This window comes from Lepidochelys kempii, chromosome 7, assembly GCF_965140265.1.
Source record: "Lepidochelys kempii isolate rLepKem1 chromosome 7, rLepKem1.hap2, whole genome shotgun sequence".
In the NCBI taxonomy this organism is placed as follows: Eukaryota; Metazoa; Chordata; order Testudines; family Cheloniidae; genus Lepidochelys; species Lepidochelys kempii.
In genome coordinates, this window is record NC_133262.1 from 10,292,331 (window position 1) to 10,310,401 (window position 18,071).

General features: G+C 39.7%; 1 protein-coding gene across 20 annotated transcripts in view; it reads right to left on the minus strand.

The window, feature by feature from the left end:
- Positions 1 to 18,071, minus strand: part of FOXP1 (forkhead box P1) — a 493,539-nt gene that overhangs the window by 173,449 nt on the left and 302,019 nt on the right. Inside the window, exon 2 of one of the 20 annotated variants that reach the window (XM_073351109.1) lies at positions 10,954 to 11,032. The exons of the other annotated variants lie outside the window; for them this stretch is intronic. Coding sequence (XP_073207210.1) covers positions 10,954 to 10,986 — 33 coding nt within the window. The 5' untranslated portion in view covers positions 10,987 to 11,032. The remainder of the gene's footprint in view (positions 1 to 10,953; positions 11,033 to 18,071) is intronic. 20 annotated transcript variants of the gene reach the window in all.

Genomic DNA, 18,071 nt, shown 5'->3' on the forward strand with positions numbered 1-18,071 from the left:
TCCTTGAGGAAATATAACATGGCTTGTTTGTTTTATTATTATGATGACCGTAAATGTCCCGTGACAAATTTTTGCCTTTGTTTTTCCAACTGGTGGGAAACAGGTTGGGACATCTACTGCTGCACCATAATATCAATGACTAGCAAGATAATCATTATGACCTTACTTTCAAACTCACTTTTCCTATGCTATGACTACCCAAACTTCCCTTTTAAAGTCACGTCTCCTCAGTGGAGCCTTCTATATCCCAATGGATGGTAAAAGAGGAAAGTGGAAGAGATGGTAATTGATGCAAGAACAGTAGTAGGGCCAGAAAAAAAACCCATGAATGTCAGCGCCATCTAGGTGGCACCCATCGTGACTGCTTTCTCCCCTACGGGCATGCCAGACACCTACATTGCCAGTTCTAGGACACTGGCCTCTGTCTGTGCACTGGAGGATGGTCCTGTCTCTCCTATTAAACAGCTAGAACTCCTGCTCATCCTGATTCCACTACCAGTCCTCCAGAACAGCCCCAAGGCACTGGGAGACTGCTCTGATCTGGGCCACTCAGCAGAAAGATCTCACTCAGGACTTAAATTCTCATCAACTATTTCCCAGAGCCCCCAAGGCTCTCCACTTCAGCCCCGTGGGAGGCACCAGGGCTCCCGCGTGTTTGGAAAATATTTACCAGCACTCCACTCCAGACAGCTCTGGCTGGATTTAAGCCCTGATCTCACTACTATTTCCCCACCAGTGGCTTCCAATTCCTTGATTTCTCTACTTGGACAACTCGCCAGGTAGGACAGGGTAGAGGAATCTTGAGTGTATAATCTGAAATTGTCCCCACCAGGATTTTCTCGACTGTCTACTTAGGCTTATGACAAGTAAATGCCATGGAAGATACCAATGGAAAAGTACGCCGGGGAGGAAATGGATGAAAGAACTCCACTTAAAACACACTTGCCCAGTGGAAGTCAAATTAAGAATGATAAAAATAATAAACCTAAGTATACTGTGCATACTGTATGACTGGCTTCAATAACAACCTATTAAATGGATAACTCTTAAATGAATACATCTGCTAAAAGAATCAATTTCTGTGCACTCTAAGGTTATGTGTTTAACAGGCTTTGATACTTCAATGAAAAATTGAGGTGGCAATGATTTGCAGGCTAAATTAATGTTAAATACTTCAAAGAACTGGACAAACAAGTCAGCAGCAAAAATTTTATGGGTTCACTTCCTTCAAGGGAACTTAAAGAGCCAGCATTTTATTGCTGTGAATTCTAGTCACCCTTTCTACCCCTCAGCATCTGTTTGAAATATGTAGTAGACAATTGCTTTTTTGGCTCTGACTCAGGTGGTTGAAATACAGGACAAACAGACTACTGTATATAAGCTTTCCTCCAGCAATGAAAATTTTTATTAACTCTCGTGCATAGCAAACTCTGCTGCCTAGCTTCCAATCCCTATAGAATCATCAAGGAATGTGGCTAGTTATTAATTCTAGTGGTCAAGCACAGGGTGGATATGTTGAGACTTGTCTGCAATATGTAACCTCACATTTCAAAAAGCTACAGAGGGAAGGAAAAATAAATGAGTTCTGTTTAGTTCATCATTCACATGTGTAAAATTCCAAGCTAAATACTAGCTTGTACATAAATATATCAGCCTTGTCAAAGGGTTCTAGCCAAGGAAAACAAGTCCCATGGTGCAGCACTGTCATTAGACTCCTAAACTTGCCCCACCTTCTTTCGGCGTTTCAGATTTAGGAATTTTCTCACATAACCATATGTAGTTTATAAAGATGACCTGCAAATGCTGCTTAAAAGTCACTCCTCTCACCTGCTCAGAGAAAGGAATAGAGAAAAGAAAGAAGGACAAGGATACACCTACATGAAACAAAGTAGTAGGCTCCGATCCCCAACAGATTTGCTTTATTTACAAGGATTCTGGCCACTTGTAATTCATACATTCATTACTAGACTTTTGCATCCACCATCTTACATGATTAACCACTTTTTGCAAAACTTTTGATCACTGTGAAGGGCTGTTGGATGGTTACCCTCAAATAAATACTTTCAAGCATTTAATGGTTGATAAAACACTATTTAAAGTTATGGTTATGTGCTACTTTAAAGACATGTTCTGCTGTTGTGGTGTATTACAGTTAGTTTTAGCCTTCTTCTACGTTTCATCACACATTTAGGAAGAGTGGTCACCATTTAAAAATAAACAAGATTTCTTCCTATGCGTCAAATACAAATGACTGCAAATCTCTCACATACCACCATGTGGTAACTGTTGGCAATTCTTGAGTTTTTAGTTGTTACCACTTCATCATGGAAATTTACTAATTTTTTGGGACGACACCATGACGTACACCACCAGTTGTCTAACGTCTTATGAATTGTCCTTGTGGAAGTTTAAGTGTTTTACATGACACCATTTGATACGAAGGGAGAAATCAGGTCAGAAATGTTAGATCAGTGGAGTAATGCTGCTTGCGGCCCCATCTTTGTACCAGTGGTACTCAACGCTGCAGAACAACTTCACAATTGAATCGGGTTGCAGCAACACACAATGATTCCTTGACATTTATCTCTGCATTATGATGTTGCCTCTCTGACATCACATGATCATAAAGTGATGCAGCGCCATGATATTGTGTGTCACAAGACATATGTGTGCGTATAAAGCCATGTGATGTTCTATATCTCTTACATCCCAGATGCTTGGAAGAAATGGGAAATATTTCTTCTTTCCCCATACTTTTAGCTGCAGGGAGAGAAAATGATTTTTCTCTATCATCCTATTCCATATTGCTGGTAAAAGGGGAAGGAGTCCTCTTCTCTCGTCTTCCTGCCCTTACCCTCCTTTCCTCATTGCTTGGATAAAAGGAGAAGAATCTCATGAGCCCTGATTCATTTGGTCAGCCCTCTCTACACTATATGGGGTGTCAGGTAGCACAGGCAGGCCTCTTGTGATCAGTGCCTCTGTTGGCTCACCTGAAAAGAACTCCGTACCATACCCACAGACTTCTCAAACACCACACAGAGTTCTAGAGTTGGAGGTCATTTGTCACTGATCTATGCCTTTAAGGACTGTTGCTGCAAGATGCCAAGTATCCTGCACTGCCAGTAAAGTCAGTTCAGAAGATATCACTAAGTGCTCAGCACCATGCGTGACTGGGCCTTTAGTCAACAGCAGCAACAGTTTGTACTGTCTGTGTATGTACACACACACACACAGACACACACAGACAACAGCCATTAACTTGCAAAGCTGGGCCTAGCACCTCTGGGCATTTAATCAGAAATCACTACAAGCTCTGTAGGTGTGGAGCCTTACTGAGACATTACTGCTATAACTAACCATGTGGGAAGCAGAGCGCCCAGTTTCTTAATCAAAATAAATGGTTAACAGTTGGAATGTTAAGGAACAAAGATGCCAAGTACTGCAACCATCAGAAACCTACGCAAATCTTCAGATGCCACCAACTACATGCAGGCTTGGCAAGAAGGTAATGTCAACCCACATCCAACATATACAGTAGCATGTCTACCAAGTCAAACTGATGCTAAAAAGCTAGAACACTTTGCATACAAATATATATACTACAGTGACCCCAAGTGCGACAAGACCTGGGAGAACCTTGTAAAATGAGTTATAAACCCATGTTCAGAGAGTGTTTAAACGACAGCCACCAACACTCCTTTGGATGATTTACCTGTAAACACAGGCAGCAAACCAGGGTTATAACAGGGAAGGAATGGTACCATAACCAAACTCAGACAGATACATGAATGAACAGTACAGTATATGGAGCTTGGTGATTTGGTGACTATCAGTCAATGCTGGTGATGCTACAGATGAGGGCAGAGAATAGCTACAGAGTACAGTGACAATATGGTGGGATGTCAAAGTTTATAGAAGCATGAAGGCACACGATTCTCCTTTATGTGGTCAAACATTATGCACTTAAAAATACAGCACTTGGGAGCAATGCATATGCTGAAACCAAGCCCTGCAAATCGGCACATTCAGAAAGATGGGGATGTGGTGGATTCCATATAAAGTGGAAATAAACATGAATTTACTTAAGCACTTTTTGCTGTGCAATGGCAAGGTATGAGCCAAACCATGCGACAAGCAGAAAAGTGGCCCGCCTTAGTTAGTGACAAGAGGGATGCGTGAATTCTGTCGCTCTCTGTCACTAGGCATCAGGTGATTCTATGGTGCAAGCCTCAGAAGGAGTCCTGTAGCAGTTTTACAGCAAGGTGTGTTCATCTAGATTTTAGTATAAAGTCAAAAGTGTAAAGTTAAAATGTCAAATTAAATATTTTAGATTATTCTAAAAACAATTTAAAAGTAACAGCCATCAGTAAACTTCTCTTACTAAAACCTCCTTCTTCGGGCCAAATTCTAAAATTTGGGGCCAATCCTGCAGTCCTTACTCAGCTTAAGGGCAAACCTATTTTACAGTTCGGAATCAGGGAATCTGCTTGTAACACCGGTGTCACTGGCTCCAACAGAGTTCCATCTTCTAGTGACCCTGATCCATGAGGCTGAACAGGATTAAAGATTTGGCTTTACCATATACCTATAGTGCTCATCTCTGTAGTATCCCAGAATCGTGTCAGTGCTGAAACATGTGTGGTCCAGGAGCATGGTTAAAGCTGGGATTTTCAAAGGATCCTAAGGGAGTTAGGAACTCAAATTCCACTGACATTTAATGGGATCTGGGCACCTAACTCCCTTACGCGCCTTTAAAAATCGCAACCAAAATTCCATTCTACACTATAAAAGAAATCACGTGCCATGTCTCCTAAGAAGGCTGTAACTGTAGCATACATAGGCTCATGGGAGTTGTAGCCTGAATCAAGACTGTGGGATAAGACTTTTAGCTGCTAAGGGATATCTTCCATCCCTAAGATATTTTATCACACACATTTTTTTATATAGTTTTACGGGTTTCCAATTAAGCAACATAAAAAAAAAAATTAAAGCTACCTACAACGTAGACACACATGGCCAAAAGCCATTTTTGTTAACACAAATAAAACCAAATAAACAAGTCACTCAGTATTTCATGAGCTTCTAAGCCGTTTCTCCTAGGAGTAAGATAACTCTGCCAAAGAAGGTGCTCAAGTAGCCAAGCAAGCACAAGGAAAATGTATGACCCACTCCTGTTGTCCTTACTCAGGCAACTTTCTCACTGATACCAATAGGATGGCAGGATCGTACTTCAAAGACCTGATTCTACCCCCATTCTATTCAATGGGAGTTTTGTCACTGACTTCTGCAGGAACATGCCTTTGGAGAGCAATGTCTCATTTTAAGACGTACATAGGGCATGTATCCAAATATCACTAAGTTAAAGCCATCATTAGTTTGAACAGACACATCTCTCTTGCCCTACCATCTTACATGGGCCATGAAACCTACTAGAGACCACAAGAGCAGCAGACAAACCTAAAATTTGAGGGCTACTGATGGACAAACGTTTTTTTCCCCATCAACAAATCACTTGTCATGCATGTTTTCTAAAAAGCAGCGCTGTTCTTTAGACCTTTCTTGGAATTGCATATTCAAACAGCAACTTTGGCCGTCATTTTCTGACCCAAAAATACCACTGCAAAGTCCAGCGAAGTTTGAAGACACCAGTTTCTTCGCCACATTATGCTTTCATTTAAATAAACCATAAACATGGACTTTTTTGCTCTTTAAATGTTGTCCATGTGCAGGATTTTGTGTGCGTGCACTTCTGATTTTATTTTCCGTTCTTCATTTTCATTCACAATTCACTCTAAATTTCCAAAGTCAAATAGCCTGGGATCCTTCCTTTTCAGATGCTCAGCCCTTTTCAGAAGGAGGCCAACATTTTGCCAAACCACAGAGTACCTTCAGTTCCTTGGATATCTTCATATAACTTGAATAAAATAATATGGCAACTTTAGCTCATAAATAGCATGCCACTCAAGTACGAGAGGCACAAAATAAACTTGTTTCAGAGTAGCAGCCATGTTAGTCCGTATCCGCAAAAAGAAAAGGAGGACTTGTGGCACCTTAGAGACTAACAAATTTATCTGAGCATCAGCTTTCGTGAGCTACAGCTCACTTCATTGGATGCATTTTGTTCACTCTAACTAAAAGACCTTGGGCCTGATTCACCAGTGCATTACTCCAGTTTGATTCTGGTGTAACTTGATTGATGTCAGTGGTGTTACACCACTGTGAAGTTGAACTAAATCAACACTCAATCAGATCCACTGCAAATATACAGAAATTAATGTAACATTCATGTTATTCATGTATAAACACACAGCAAGAATCTTCTCTTTTTGTAAGTTCCTGGCTATCATTCTGAAATGTATATATTCCCATCATGCCTCAGTGTTTTTCAGCCCCATGATGCCCTCACTTTTGATTGTGTAGATGAAGTTGAAGTGCACAGGGTATTTACTGATCCAGTTATCTTGTACTGTGACAGGCAGAATCAATCAATCAAGAGGCTAGCTTTATGCTTACGTATTCCAGGCACATCTCTGCACTTCAGGATACGAGATCACAGTGTTATCCAGCCAAATTTGATCAACAAATGCAGTTCCCCTGTGCCACAGCAATCTCAGATGAAGATGTTATTATGTGGAACTGAGCAAAGTGATAAAGACAGTACAGAACAGGGAGGATAAGTCCAGCTGGACCTTTCTGACAGCTTCTATATACTAAAAATGCAATGTTCCTTTTCTCTAGGCTTATAAAAGTTAGCTTTATTTAAGAAAAAAAAATACATTCACAGGTGGCTGTTGCAAAGTGCTTTCTTCCCTCCCAATATTTGGAGATGCTCAGTGAAGGAAACAATATATTATGTGGATTTCTAACAAATTCTGTATGCTGGGCAACATTATCAATGCACTTATATGAATTTCCATACGACATTGCCATGTATCATGCTTTTATATGATGTCACCATGATTAAGTGAATCAATATCTGAAGGATAAAAATGTATTTGAAAATCATGGCCAGTTTAAGCAACCTTACAAATATATTTTTTTCTGTTAACACCCTTGTTATAACAAGATGCATGCATCTGTGTAAATGTTTAAGCATGTCTCAAAGAAAGTCAACGCCAAGCTTTTATTTTGCCAATAGCTTTCACTTCGCTATTGCCCTACAGTTATTTTACATTATTTAATCCAAAATACCATCTTTTTGATTCTACCTTTCTTTTGCATTTTAAATCTTTAATGGAAGCCTTTGGCTGTCCAGGGGTACAATTATTAGATATCTGCAGAGAGAAATTGAAAAATTAATCATACTTTCCATTTTGTATTTCTGTACTACACAAAAAAATTATCTATTCTTAAAGCTGAATCCTATACTCTTTCAATATGCTCACACCTAACACTGTAATTTCTAAGCAGGAATTAGTATATCCTGCATTTAATTCTATTCAGCTATAACCTCTAAGTTATCTTGGGAACATTGTGTACTGTTTTCAAATCAAAATTTTTTATTTTAAATCATTTTTAATTAAAAGACATTTATTGGTAGAGCATATGATCTGTACTGCCTAAAAACAGGATAAAAGTACCATAAACTAATCATACTAATGATATTAAAATTGTTTATTGCCCTTTTATGGGTTTTGCAACTTAAATTACAGTTTTTCACAACTGTATGCAAAATGTGTAACATAATCCTTATGCAGTATATTACAGAAACAGATATATGCATTAATATAACCTTTGTCTAAATAGCTCCTTAACCACACAGGAAAAAAAAAAATCTAAAGTCATCTATCAGCACGTGAGCAGTATCGAAACTGCTAAATCTATTAACTTTGTTTTCCCTTCACTATTATTAAACTGGAAAGCAAAATTCAGCTGGAAAATTATGCCATTTGGGTTCTCCTGTCATCATGTAGTAAGTATGAGAAATATATGTGCAATAGCCAAATGGCCAATAGACAAAACACCCACACCAAGTGACGTACTGTTTTCCATACCACTCAGACAAAATCAAAACAACAGAACTGCTGCAAACAAAAACAAAATAACATTTCCCATAAGCATTCCAGACAGAGAAAATTTACAGGAAAAGAAAGCTGGGAAAAGAACCAGAAAGAAGTGAGTGTTCATACCTCAAGCCATAAAAGACCATTTCTGCAAACACAATAAACAGCATTTATGTGCTTTCAAGCTAAATTGTTAAAAATTGATCAAATGTTTGTCAAACTTTTGACGTTCAACCACTGGCACCATCTGAGAAGATTAAATTATTGACACCGGATTCTGATCTCAATTATACCAGTGTCAATCTGGCATAACTCCACTGGGCTGTAATGAGGTGACTCTGGATTTACAGCAGTGTAAAGGAGGAGATCAGAACCTGGCCCCTTACATTCAAATGAAAAATTAATTCCAGCTAAGGAGCAAGTTTCATTCAGAGAGGACAGCAGGATCACAGCTTACAGGGGGAAAGTATGAGTGGTAAGTTAGTAATAGAACAGAAACACTCAGGTTGGTTATTTCAACTTAGTATGTTTTGTTTAGTCTTTCAGAAGGATGATTTTTCAGTTCTTCTAGGTCTATGCTGTGGCATGGTGAACAATAACTGCAAAAAGGGAGGCTGTCGTCCTTGCAGAACTGACTCACATTTATATAACTGTATTAATGTAGCTGATCTCTGAAAGTTACAGTATCTGTGTTTAGCTGAGATCCCTGACCATAAATTGTGGCAGTGTAGTGAATATCAGCAGCTGTATTTTTACTATTTCAGCTAGTTGGTTTACAGTGTCTCCATCACAGTGAATTCTTGTCAGCTGCACTTTTGCTAACACAATTCTATGTTTTGCCTGGCAGTAAATGGACGCTTCTGCCCCAGCATCATCTAAACAACTCTGTTAACATTTGCCCCCGAGCGTCTCTCTCTTTGTCCAGTCCCTGTCTTCTAACAGATGTCATCCAAGTCTAATCAAGCATAAAATGGTCATAAATATTTCTTTCTGGTAGATTTCACATTCGCATTTCATGCAGGGACATGATATTTTTCTGCTACCTCCAGGGAGTACCTAATGCAAAAACCAGTTACTTACATTCAAAGCTCATGTTCCTTTAGTAAAATGCAGCACATGTTCTCAGTTCAAAGACATAAAAAGGCACAAGACTTTATCTTCTTTTGTTTAACTGCATCCTTTTTAAATAATATGTGCCATAGTTTACACCTAGGCATGACATTGTTTCTTGTTTAGTAGGAAAACATAGAAGAATATAATATCAGATTCTGACTGCTCTACTCTCTTAAATTCAAGCACTGTAGATTTCCTATACTCAAATACCTTAATTATTGCCCCAAAGAGATATTTTCCCCCCACAGATTGAACTAACAAGCTACTGAAAGAATGCATGAGATAAGAAAAGCACTTTTCTATCTTGGCTGATTTCATGAACAATTTTGCAACCTACATCATCTTTTTGTTAAAACAATAAAATGAATCTAGGATATAAATGCAAGGTTCATGTCTATTTAACCGTTGAAGAAGACCATCATCATAAGATGGAACCAGTTTCCAGTACTTAAACTTTAATAATTCAGGGAAGTATACAAGATAATTAATTCCAACTACTTAATGAAAAGTATCAGAGACATCATATTTATGTTGCGTAAATTTAGTAAATAATGTGTCAGAGCGTAAAATAAGACTACACTGAGATTATTTTCAAAGCTATCTATTTTTCCTTCTCCCCTTCCCCCCCATTATATTTGTCAAAACAGAAATCTTACATAGTTGTTTAAAGGGATCCAGAAAACATTTAAAGATACAGATCACAACAGAGAAGCTGTTTTCCTCCTTCTCTGTTGAGCCTAATATTTGATTACTGTTAGTCAAATCAAGCTTTAAGGCAAATAATCTCAATTTTTTAAGTTAATGAGATGTGGTCATGTTGACAACAGCTTGCAGAAACTTTTAATTCTAATTCCTGTAGGCTGTGCTGGCCTCTTTTACAGCAACCACTGTATGAATTTCTCAAATTTGCCAAAATGGCTTATGTAGACAAGTGCACACTTTAAAGATGCACTAATTAAAAATACCCACTGGTGTCATAATTTAAATACCATGAAAATAAACTGTAAAAGTACCTCAGCTACAATCTTATGGCTTTCCTTAGAGCTCATTTACTTTAACTAGAGGATGTTTTATTGCAAATGTATTCTTAGCTAAAAACAATTTTTCATCTTGGAGGAATTCAAGGTTTTGATATAATTAAACAATTTATGTTAATATTTGTTTCACATAAGCTATTAAGCAAGCCCCCCCAGAATAAGTGTTAATTGAGAAAGCTGCAAAAAAACTATACTGCTGAAGTAAGCAGCAAATTTATACTGTTGATTTAGAGCACTATCTATAACTTCCTCCCTTATTACAGCTCTCCCTCTCTCTTCTATAAGGCTCCCAGCTATACTGAACCCATTAGAACACTTTACCCCGCTGCTATCATCTACATTCAAACTGCTTTCCTTCCACAAGAGAGGTGGAGCTTGGTATTACTCTCAATGCATTTCCCTGGCTACAACTTCTCCAAAATTCTGTTCTCTTTTTGATTTTTTTTGGCAAGGAATTCAAGGAGCATAGCTGTGCTATAACAAAAGCAGATGTGAGACCAAAAAAAAAGGAAGTTGGTGCTGAGAGGGTTAAACTTATTTAAGGGGTTAAATATGTAATTACCGTTGACTAAAGCCAGAGAGACATATAGATAAATAGAAGAAATGAAGTCCCCAGGTTCCATTCAGAAGCCTTCATCACATTACTACCAGACAGAAAACTCTTTAAGTACCATTTTCAGATGTTAAATCATTGTTCGTGCAGCACATATTCTCACTACTCCTGGGGGAACAATATCTGAAGACAGCGTGCTAACAAATGCAATCCAGTAAACAGGCATTTTTCCTCTTGTTGTTAGTACCTTTGTGTTCCAGCTCCCAGCTCTGTCATCCATGCCTTCTCTCTGCTTTGAAGTTAAAGTACTGAATGAGCGTTGTCATCTATTATCCAGAGTGTGCATGTAGATTATAAATAAGAAATAAAAGTGACTTTCAGTACACTGCTTTTGCATTAGCAAGTTGCCTTCTCTGTTACCTCCTCTGTCCTTCATACTTTGCTACCAACATTATATTAAAAACCTGACTTTAAGTGTTTCTTGTAGATGAAAGACACATTCTATAAAATATGTACACAGCAGAGACAAAAGTTTTATTGGAACAAACAACTCTTGCAGTTTGAACAGGTTCATGGGTTCAGCTTTAATAGATTGTTTAACCCTTATCTACAGATGTCCTTCAGGTCCATTACATGTTAATTGATCCACCTCTCTATTTGCAAGCTGGGTGTTGACAAACACAGCCTATGACTATTAACTACCCTAACATTTATTTGTAGAAAAATATCAGTATTTTCCACATGTAATCATCTCAAGACACTTTTTATATAAAGGTCAATGGTAAATATTCTTCACATGAGTAATAATGCTGGTCAGTGCTTGCTCCAATTGTAGCAGCTTGTACTTGGGCATATAATGCCTTTCTCAATGAGTTTACAAGCCGTGCTTTTGTATGCTAGAGACCCAGAAATATTTCACATACAAAGCCAATTTGTGTTCTTAAACACGAGTGAGAATCCTGAATAACTCTACTGAATTCAGTGGATTTTCACTAGTTAACTGAAAACAGAATTTGAAGTGCCTAATGTGATTTAGGTATCTAATTTTAGGCACCCAAAGTTTTAAAATTGAACCCTTAATGTCTTAAAAGTTCTGTAATCCAAACAGCACTTAGATGCCAAAAATGGGCATTTAAGCACCCACATTTAAGTGCCTAAATACCCAAACTGGGCATTTCAGGGCTGATTAAAGGGCTAAATTATGCCTAAATTTAAGCACCTAATTTAGACATCTAAATCATTCAATTGGGCTGTAAGTAGTAAATACAAACAAACAAAAACCCACAGTGCACTATGTATGTGAGCTCTCAGCTACCTTTTGGATATTCATTTGTTCCATGCTACAAAAAGCCAAATTTCAGGACATATCCGGAACAATATGCTCCTTTTAGATACAGTGGGACTTTTACTCTAAGAAACCACTACCGAGAAATGCACATTATAGAGAGATACAGAGAAGAGTTGGACTGAAAGGCATTGCTGCATTGCCAGTTCCCTCTACCTAGGTCTTCAGCTGAACATTTCATCTCATACACTACCAACAAGTTGTTACAGGCTGATAAAAATATAAACTGGAAGAACAGAGCGGAAAATTGAGGCGCATATGGAGAAACTATAGAAAGGGCTAGACTGACACCCAAAGAGGTAGGTGGCATCCTGGGACTTGGCTGTGAGGGTAAGACATCAGCTGTGCCTTCCAGAAAACAAAAATATGCCTGACGCAATTCCTTGCCAGCAGGCAGGGACACAGCTTTTGGGGCAGGAGCAGCAGTCAATTAGTCTTCATGGCTCAGTCAATCACATCAATAGTGTGTGGAGATAGTGTGGACCGGTTAAGAGAAGGCTCCTAAAAGGCAGCCTGATAAGGATTTGCAGGCTAAATAGCCCCCTCTTTCATTTCTCTCCTCCAGGTGCCTTCAATCTTCCTTTCTTTCAGTGACAATGCCCAAGGACACTCCGTGCAGTCCTACAATTTCCAGCCATGATGCCTGGAAGTCTCTCCACAAGATTCTTTTTGCAGGAGATTCAGGCCCTTACAGAGGAGCACAAGGAAAATGGGGTAGATGGTTTTTGGAGGATTGTCACCGACCACCTGTTTCTTCAACTACTACACAAGGAAATCAGAAGGCAGGCTAATATCCAAAAGAGAACAGCATAGCCTTGCTTTCCTGCCATGGGCTCTCATGGACAGGGTGCCATTCACACAGCCCCTGCCTCCCACCACTCTATTCGAGTACATGGCAGAAAAGGCAGGCATCATCACAGAAGATCAGAGGGAAGAAGGCACCAAGAGAATTTCGTGGAAAGTTAAGTGATGCCTGCCAATGAGGCAGACAATGGTGAACAGTGGGAAGAGGACTCCTTTGCAGGGATTAGAGATGATTTGCATGATGAAAGCCCAGGCAAAGGTTAAGGGATTAGTTACTTTTTCCAGGATAAGGATATGGATAAGATTGTGCCGGAAAACCCTTCATAAGTGAGCAGTACCATCTGTAGGCTGTTCAGGTATCTTAAGGATGTCAATAGTTGCTCTTATTTCTCCCTGGTAAGGCAGCAAAAGAACAAATGAGTTTAGATGCAGGGAATGTGGCAGAGGTGCCATGTGATTGCTAGAGGATTACGCTGTTACACAAATCCCTGACATTCACGAGCCTGGATGGGATCATGAGCAGGCTGCACACATCACAAACCCTTTCTGCTTCTGCACGCTTTTAATGGCCCCCATCAAGTGGCAGCTCCTTAAGGTGGGGGCAGCCCTCCTGGGTTCTTATTACTGGATGCCCTTGAAGCGGTTTCTAAAAGTGGGCCTGCGGGATCTAGGCAGCTTCTTTCAATGTGCCACCTCTATCTTACTGTACGTCCATGAGAAAGGTGGGTTGCGTGGCGTACTGATATATTTTCATACTTCCAGTAGGAAAATCTGACAGTTGGGACTTCACTGAGCACATGGACCTGCTGAGGATACTGGGGGATGTTTACACTGTGGCATTGTGCATACATGTGAATATTTTTTTCTAAGTTTCCAGCATTTCAAAACTCACATGATTTATCGGATTATTTTACCCCTCCCGACTGTGGCCTTAAAAGACCCCTGTCTCATGGTCAATCAGTGTCAACCCTTCCTATGCTGGCTACAAGAGGAAAGATTTTGAGGGGGTAATAGGTGAAAATGTTATCACTTCTCTACAGGAAAGATCCTGGATCCCCTAGTTGCGGGCTGGCATGTCACTAAAAAATGGCATTTTTGCATTACAGTGCGGCATGCCAAAGATATCTTGAAAACTTGGTGGCTTTGTTTAGATATTGTGGTACCACATGCCAGGTACATGCCACTTTTTAGAACCATCCCGTGGCTACCGAAGACAGTGAAGGGTGATTTTGTGTTACAAGTTGCTGCGTTCCCATCCACTTCTGCTGAAACAGACCCACAGCTCTGGCTGTGTGCCTGGCACTATTCCAACTATCCCAGTTCTTCTACAAGACAAGTGGCTGGCAAGTTTGTCATTTTCCCACCAGTATCGACAAGTAAGAAACGTGGCCTTTGTATAAGTTGAGCCATAGAGTTACACATAGTTCCCAATATCAGGAACTTGCTCCTCAGGCCAAGATGAGAGTGGATTCTTTCTGACATCATGGATCAGATGCAAAAGGGATTCTTCACCAACAAGGAAGTTTGACAACTCCTGCTGAACTTGAATTGCTACACACACCAAGGATCAACAGAAATGGGATTTTGATGTTTGAGGGGCAGGCTGTTGTACTGTTTCCAGATACTGTATTGTTATATATTGGTCATACTGGATCTCCCAGTAGCTTTTGACATAACCTGAATATAGCCTCTTGCTTCAGCTACTACTTGACATTGCAGCTACGATATCTCTGGTGCTTCCAGTCACAGCAAGGAGTCAGTTCAGTGGTGGCGGACAATAGCAACCCTTCACCTCAGGAGTTTCAAAACGTACTTTGTGAATTGATCCTATTTCCTATTCCATTCCTATACATAACATAAATCTGAAGAGGTTTTGTGACATGGGTAGAGTATCACCTGTGTGCTGATCAGATACATCTCATGCCACCAGTATCCTGTGGGTTTGATCTCTGCTGTGGGAGAATACTTCGCCAATGCTTTAGACTGCCGAGTTACAGTGGTGACTACTAGGGGTTTTGGATAAACTTTGTGAATTGAATAGTAAATGTTTTTGTCCCATTAAGCCTTTACCTTACCCTTCTACACTGGGGGACTGATGGTGGATTTTTGTTATCAGGATGTAGCCTGAGATTCTATTCTAACAGGCTTAGGTGGACCTGAGACTCACCACTGAAGTTGGCAATAAAATATAAGAGACACTGGTCTGATCATTTTGTGCATGAGATCAGTTGCTTTCAACCTTTTTTCATTTGTGGACCTCTAAAATATTTCAAATAGAGGTGCGGACTCCTTTGGAAATCTTAGTCTGCATACTAAGTCTGCAGACCTCCAGCTGTCCACAGGTTGAAAACCACTGCATTAGGGACTATTTGATGTAAAGAAAGACGAATAAAGACATCGGTAGCTATATGATATTAGACAGCCACTCAGCAGAAAACAGTTTTTGAGACCAGTTTCTTCTGTCTTTCCTGGACTGAAAACAATGGAAAGATGTATCTCCTGAGGAGAACGTGCTTCTAGAAGAAATAACGTATTAGATTAAATGGGGAAGTACTGATACAGAATAAGAAGAAACAGGGATGGTTATGTGGGTTGTTTCGACAGCAAATCCTCATATGGTGTTCCCTGTGGCCAAATAAGGTTTGAAGAAAGAGCCCCTAATTCTTTTGTAGTAAAAAGATCTAGACAATTGGTTAACAGATATGTGGTACCTGGTATCTCTAGTTAGGGATACTTTTGCCATTGTGAAAACTTACTGCATGCAATTGCTCAGATGTTTTAAGCTAGGTAGCGTGCATCTAATTCACAGAGGTTCTGATGCTTTCAATTTTGATTTCCTTGGGTGATTAGAAATATTTGTCCTAAAGGCAGGAGGGGTGGATGCAACCAAACAAAGGGATGATTGATTGCTCCTTAAAGTGGGCTGTCCTTATCACCATGGGAGGGATGTGATTCTCTCTTCTATTTGTGATTACCAAACAAAAGTGACTGAAAAAGTCAGTCCTTCCATGTTGGTGAGACACTAAATATGTTGGTGAGACAATCCTTCCTAGGCAAGTGAACAAGCTGCGTAAAGCTGACCGCAAAGTGTCTTGAAATACAACTGTTTTCCAGTCTCCCCTTGGGCTTTGTGAAAAAAGCCAGCCTACCCAAATTAAAAAATGAGAAATGATAAGGACAGAAGAGAGAGAGAAAGAGAGAGTCTACAGCGCCCCTGGATTTGGGTGTCTGGATTGACTTATGATGGTGTGCTTTCTGCACTGAGCTAGGTTATCAACATTCACTAGCAATGGTCTGCTGGAACCAGCAGGCCTCTCTCAAAATCATGGCCACAGAAGGTTCCCCAAACAAGAATATAAAATGAGATTCTCTTTCCTCAGGGAAAAAAAAAATCATATTTTCACTTGTGATTTATGATTCACAGCCCTAGTGAGCAATAACTTTTAGGTGTTACGCCAAGCAATTGTCCTTGGAATCAATTAGGAGAAGAAACAGGGAGTCAACAGAAACACTGGAAAATAAAACACACTCTAAAAAAAGAGTGTCCCACTCTGTGAGCAAAGAAAATACTGTAAACAGAGCTAATCACTGCTAAACCTTTATAATCCAGTCTTTATACAAGTTAAAAGAATGGAACCAAGAGTAAAAAAAACTTGAAAAGGTCTCCTTCCTAATCTGTAGAACCTGGTGAATCATTTCTCAAGAAAAATAAGGAGTCTGAAATATTTTAAACTCCAAATACTTTTCTGTTGTGAAAAGGGGTTCAAACATGCCACACAATACTGAAAAAACATACAATGCATTCCCTACGCCTGTCAGTCAGCGACAGCTGTTCTAGACACCTGGAAAAAGTTTACAGTTTAAGGCTTCATGTTCTGTGTACCTAAACACAATGGTAATAAAGGAAAATTTGTCAAACAGAAAATGGCCTGCTTTCAACTTGACTATAAAATATCTACAGCTACCAGCACTTCTTGTACCTTGTTAAGAAGTATTATGTTCAATAATATTAATAGGCCCATATTTACCATATCTTAAAAGCTAACAATCCCATTGCTAGCACTAATTAAAAAGACAAGGAACTGCAAGAAAGCAGTAGATTATTTCTTCAATATGGATTCATGCCTAGATTTAATAAAACCCGTTTTAGTGTTATAACCTTACATTTGTTTCAAGAACACTATAAAAGATAAGTCTGCTTTTTGTTGTTTATTGACTAGGGAGGGATTTTTCTTTTGGATCTGTATTACAGAATGCAAGCTATCAGAATAGGAATAAGTAGACTATTTTCCCTTCACATAACAAGCTGCCTGTTATTCAGCAGGCATGTTTTGGATCACAACGTGAGTTGAAAAGCTGACTCTGTAGCGGAAAGGAGGCAGGCCATGTTCCACTGCACAAAGGGCATGTTTACACAAAAGTCATATTTGATAATTTTGGCACAAATAAGAGTACTTAAACTTACACCAGTGGAAGAGTTTGGGGTGGGTGGATGTCCGGGGGGGGGGGGGGGGGGGCGCACCGTGGAAACCCTGGCTCTGTTCTTTTTCTGTGCTCATGGGGTGAATTTACAAAAAGGACAATGAAGAGAGATATTTATACACTTTTCAAATTTGCAAAAGAAAGTGGAGCTCTTGCTCAGAAGGGGTGAGCTCTGGTAGTGAGAACAGGGGACTAGGACCAGGACCCAGAATTCCTGGGTTCTATTTATGGCTCTACAATTTACACTCTGTGATCTTACACAAGTCACTTTAAACTATGGCTTTGATCGTACAAAGAGAACCATGTGAGTGGACTGACTTACCTGTGCAGAAAGCTCAGTGGAGCTTTCAGCAGACAGTGGGGTTTCCCCAGGCAGTTCTTTTTACAGGACTGATACTGAAGTCTATTGACTGGAGAAGGCTGTATTAATCTTTACCATGCTCTATTTCCCAAGAGGATGGGAAAATCCACACAACTGCCCCATTGGCTCTGCCCTGCCTGCTCATGATGGTAAAGAGGGACTCCACATAGCTAAGCACTGCAAAGGGAGCATACACCTACCACTGCCTGGTGAGCCTCTGCACCCAGAGAAGTTGAATGTGGATTCTAGCATAAGTCAAATCTCAATAAAAATAAAAACAAAATCTCTACTCAGCATCTTCTTTGTATCCCTTAAGGCTCCCCAGGCATGGGCCACAGTCATACAGACATTTATAAAGCCAAGTCCGACCTAA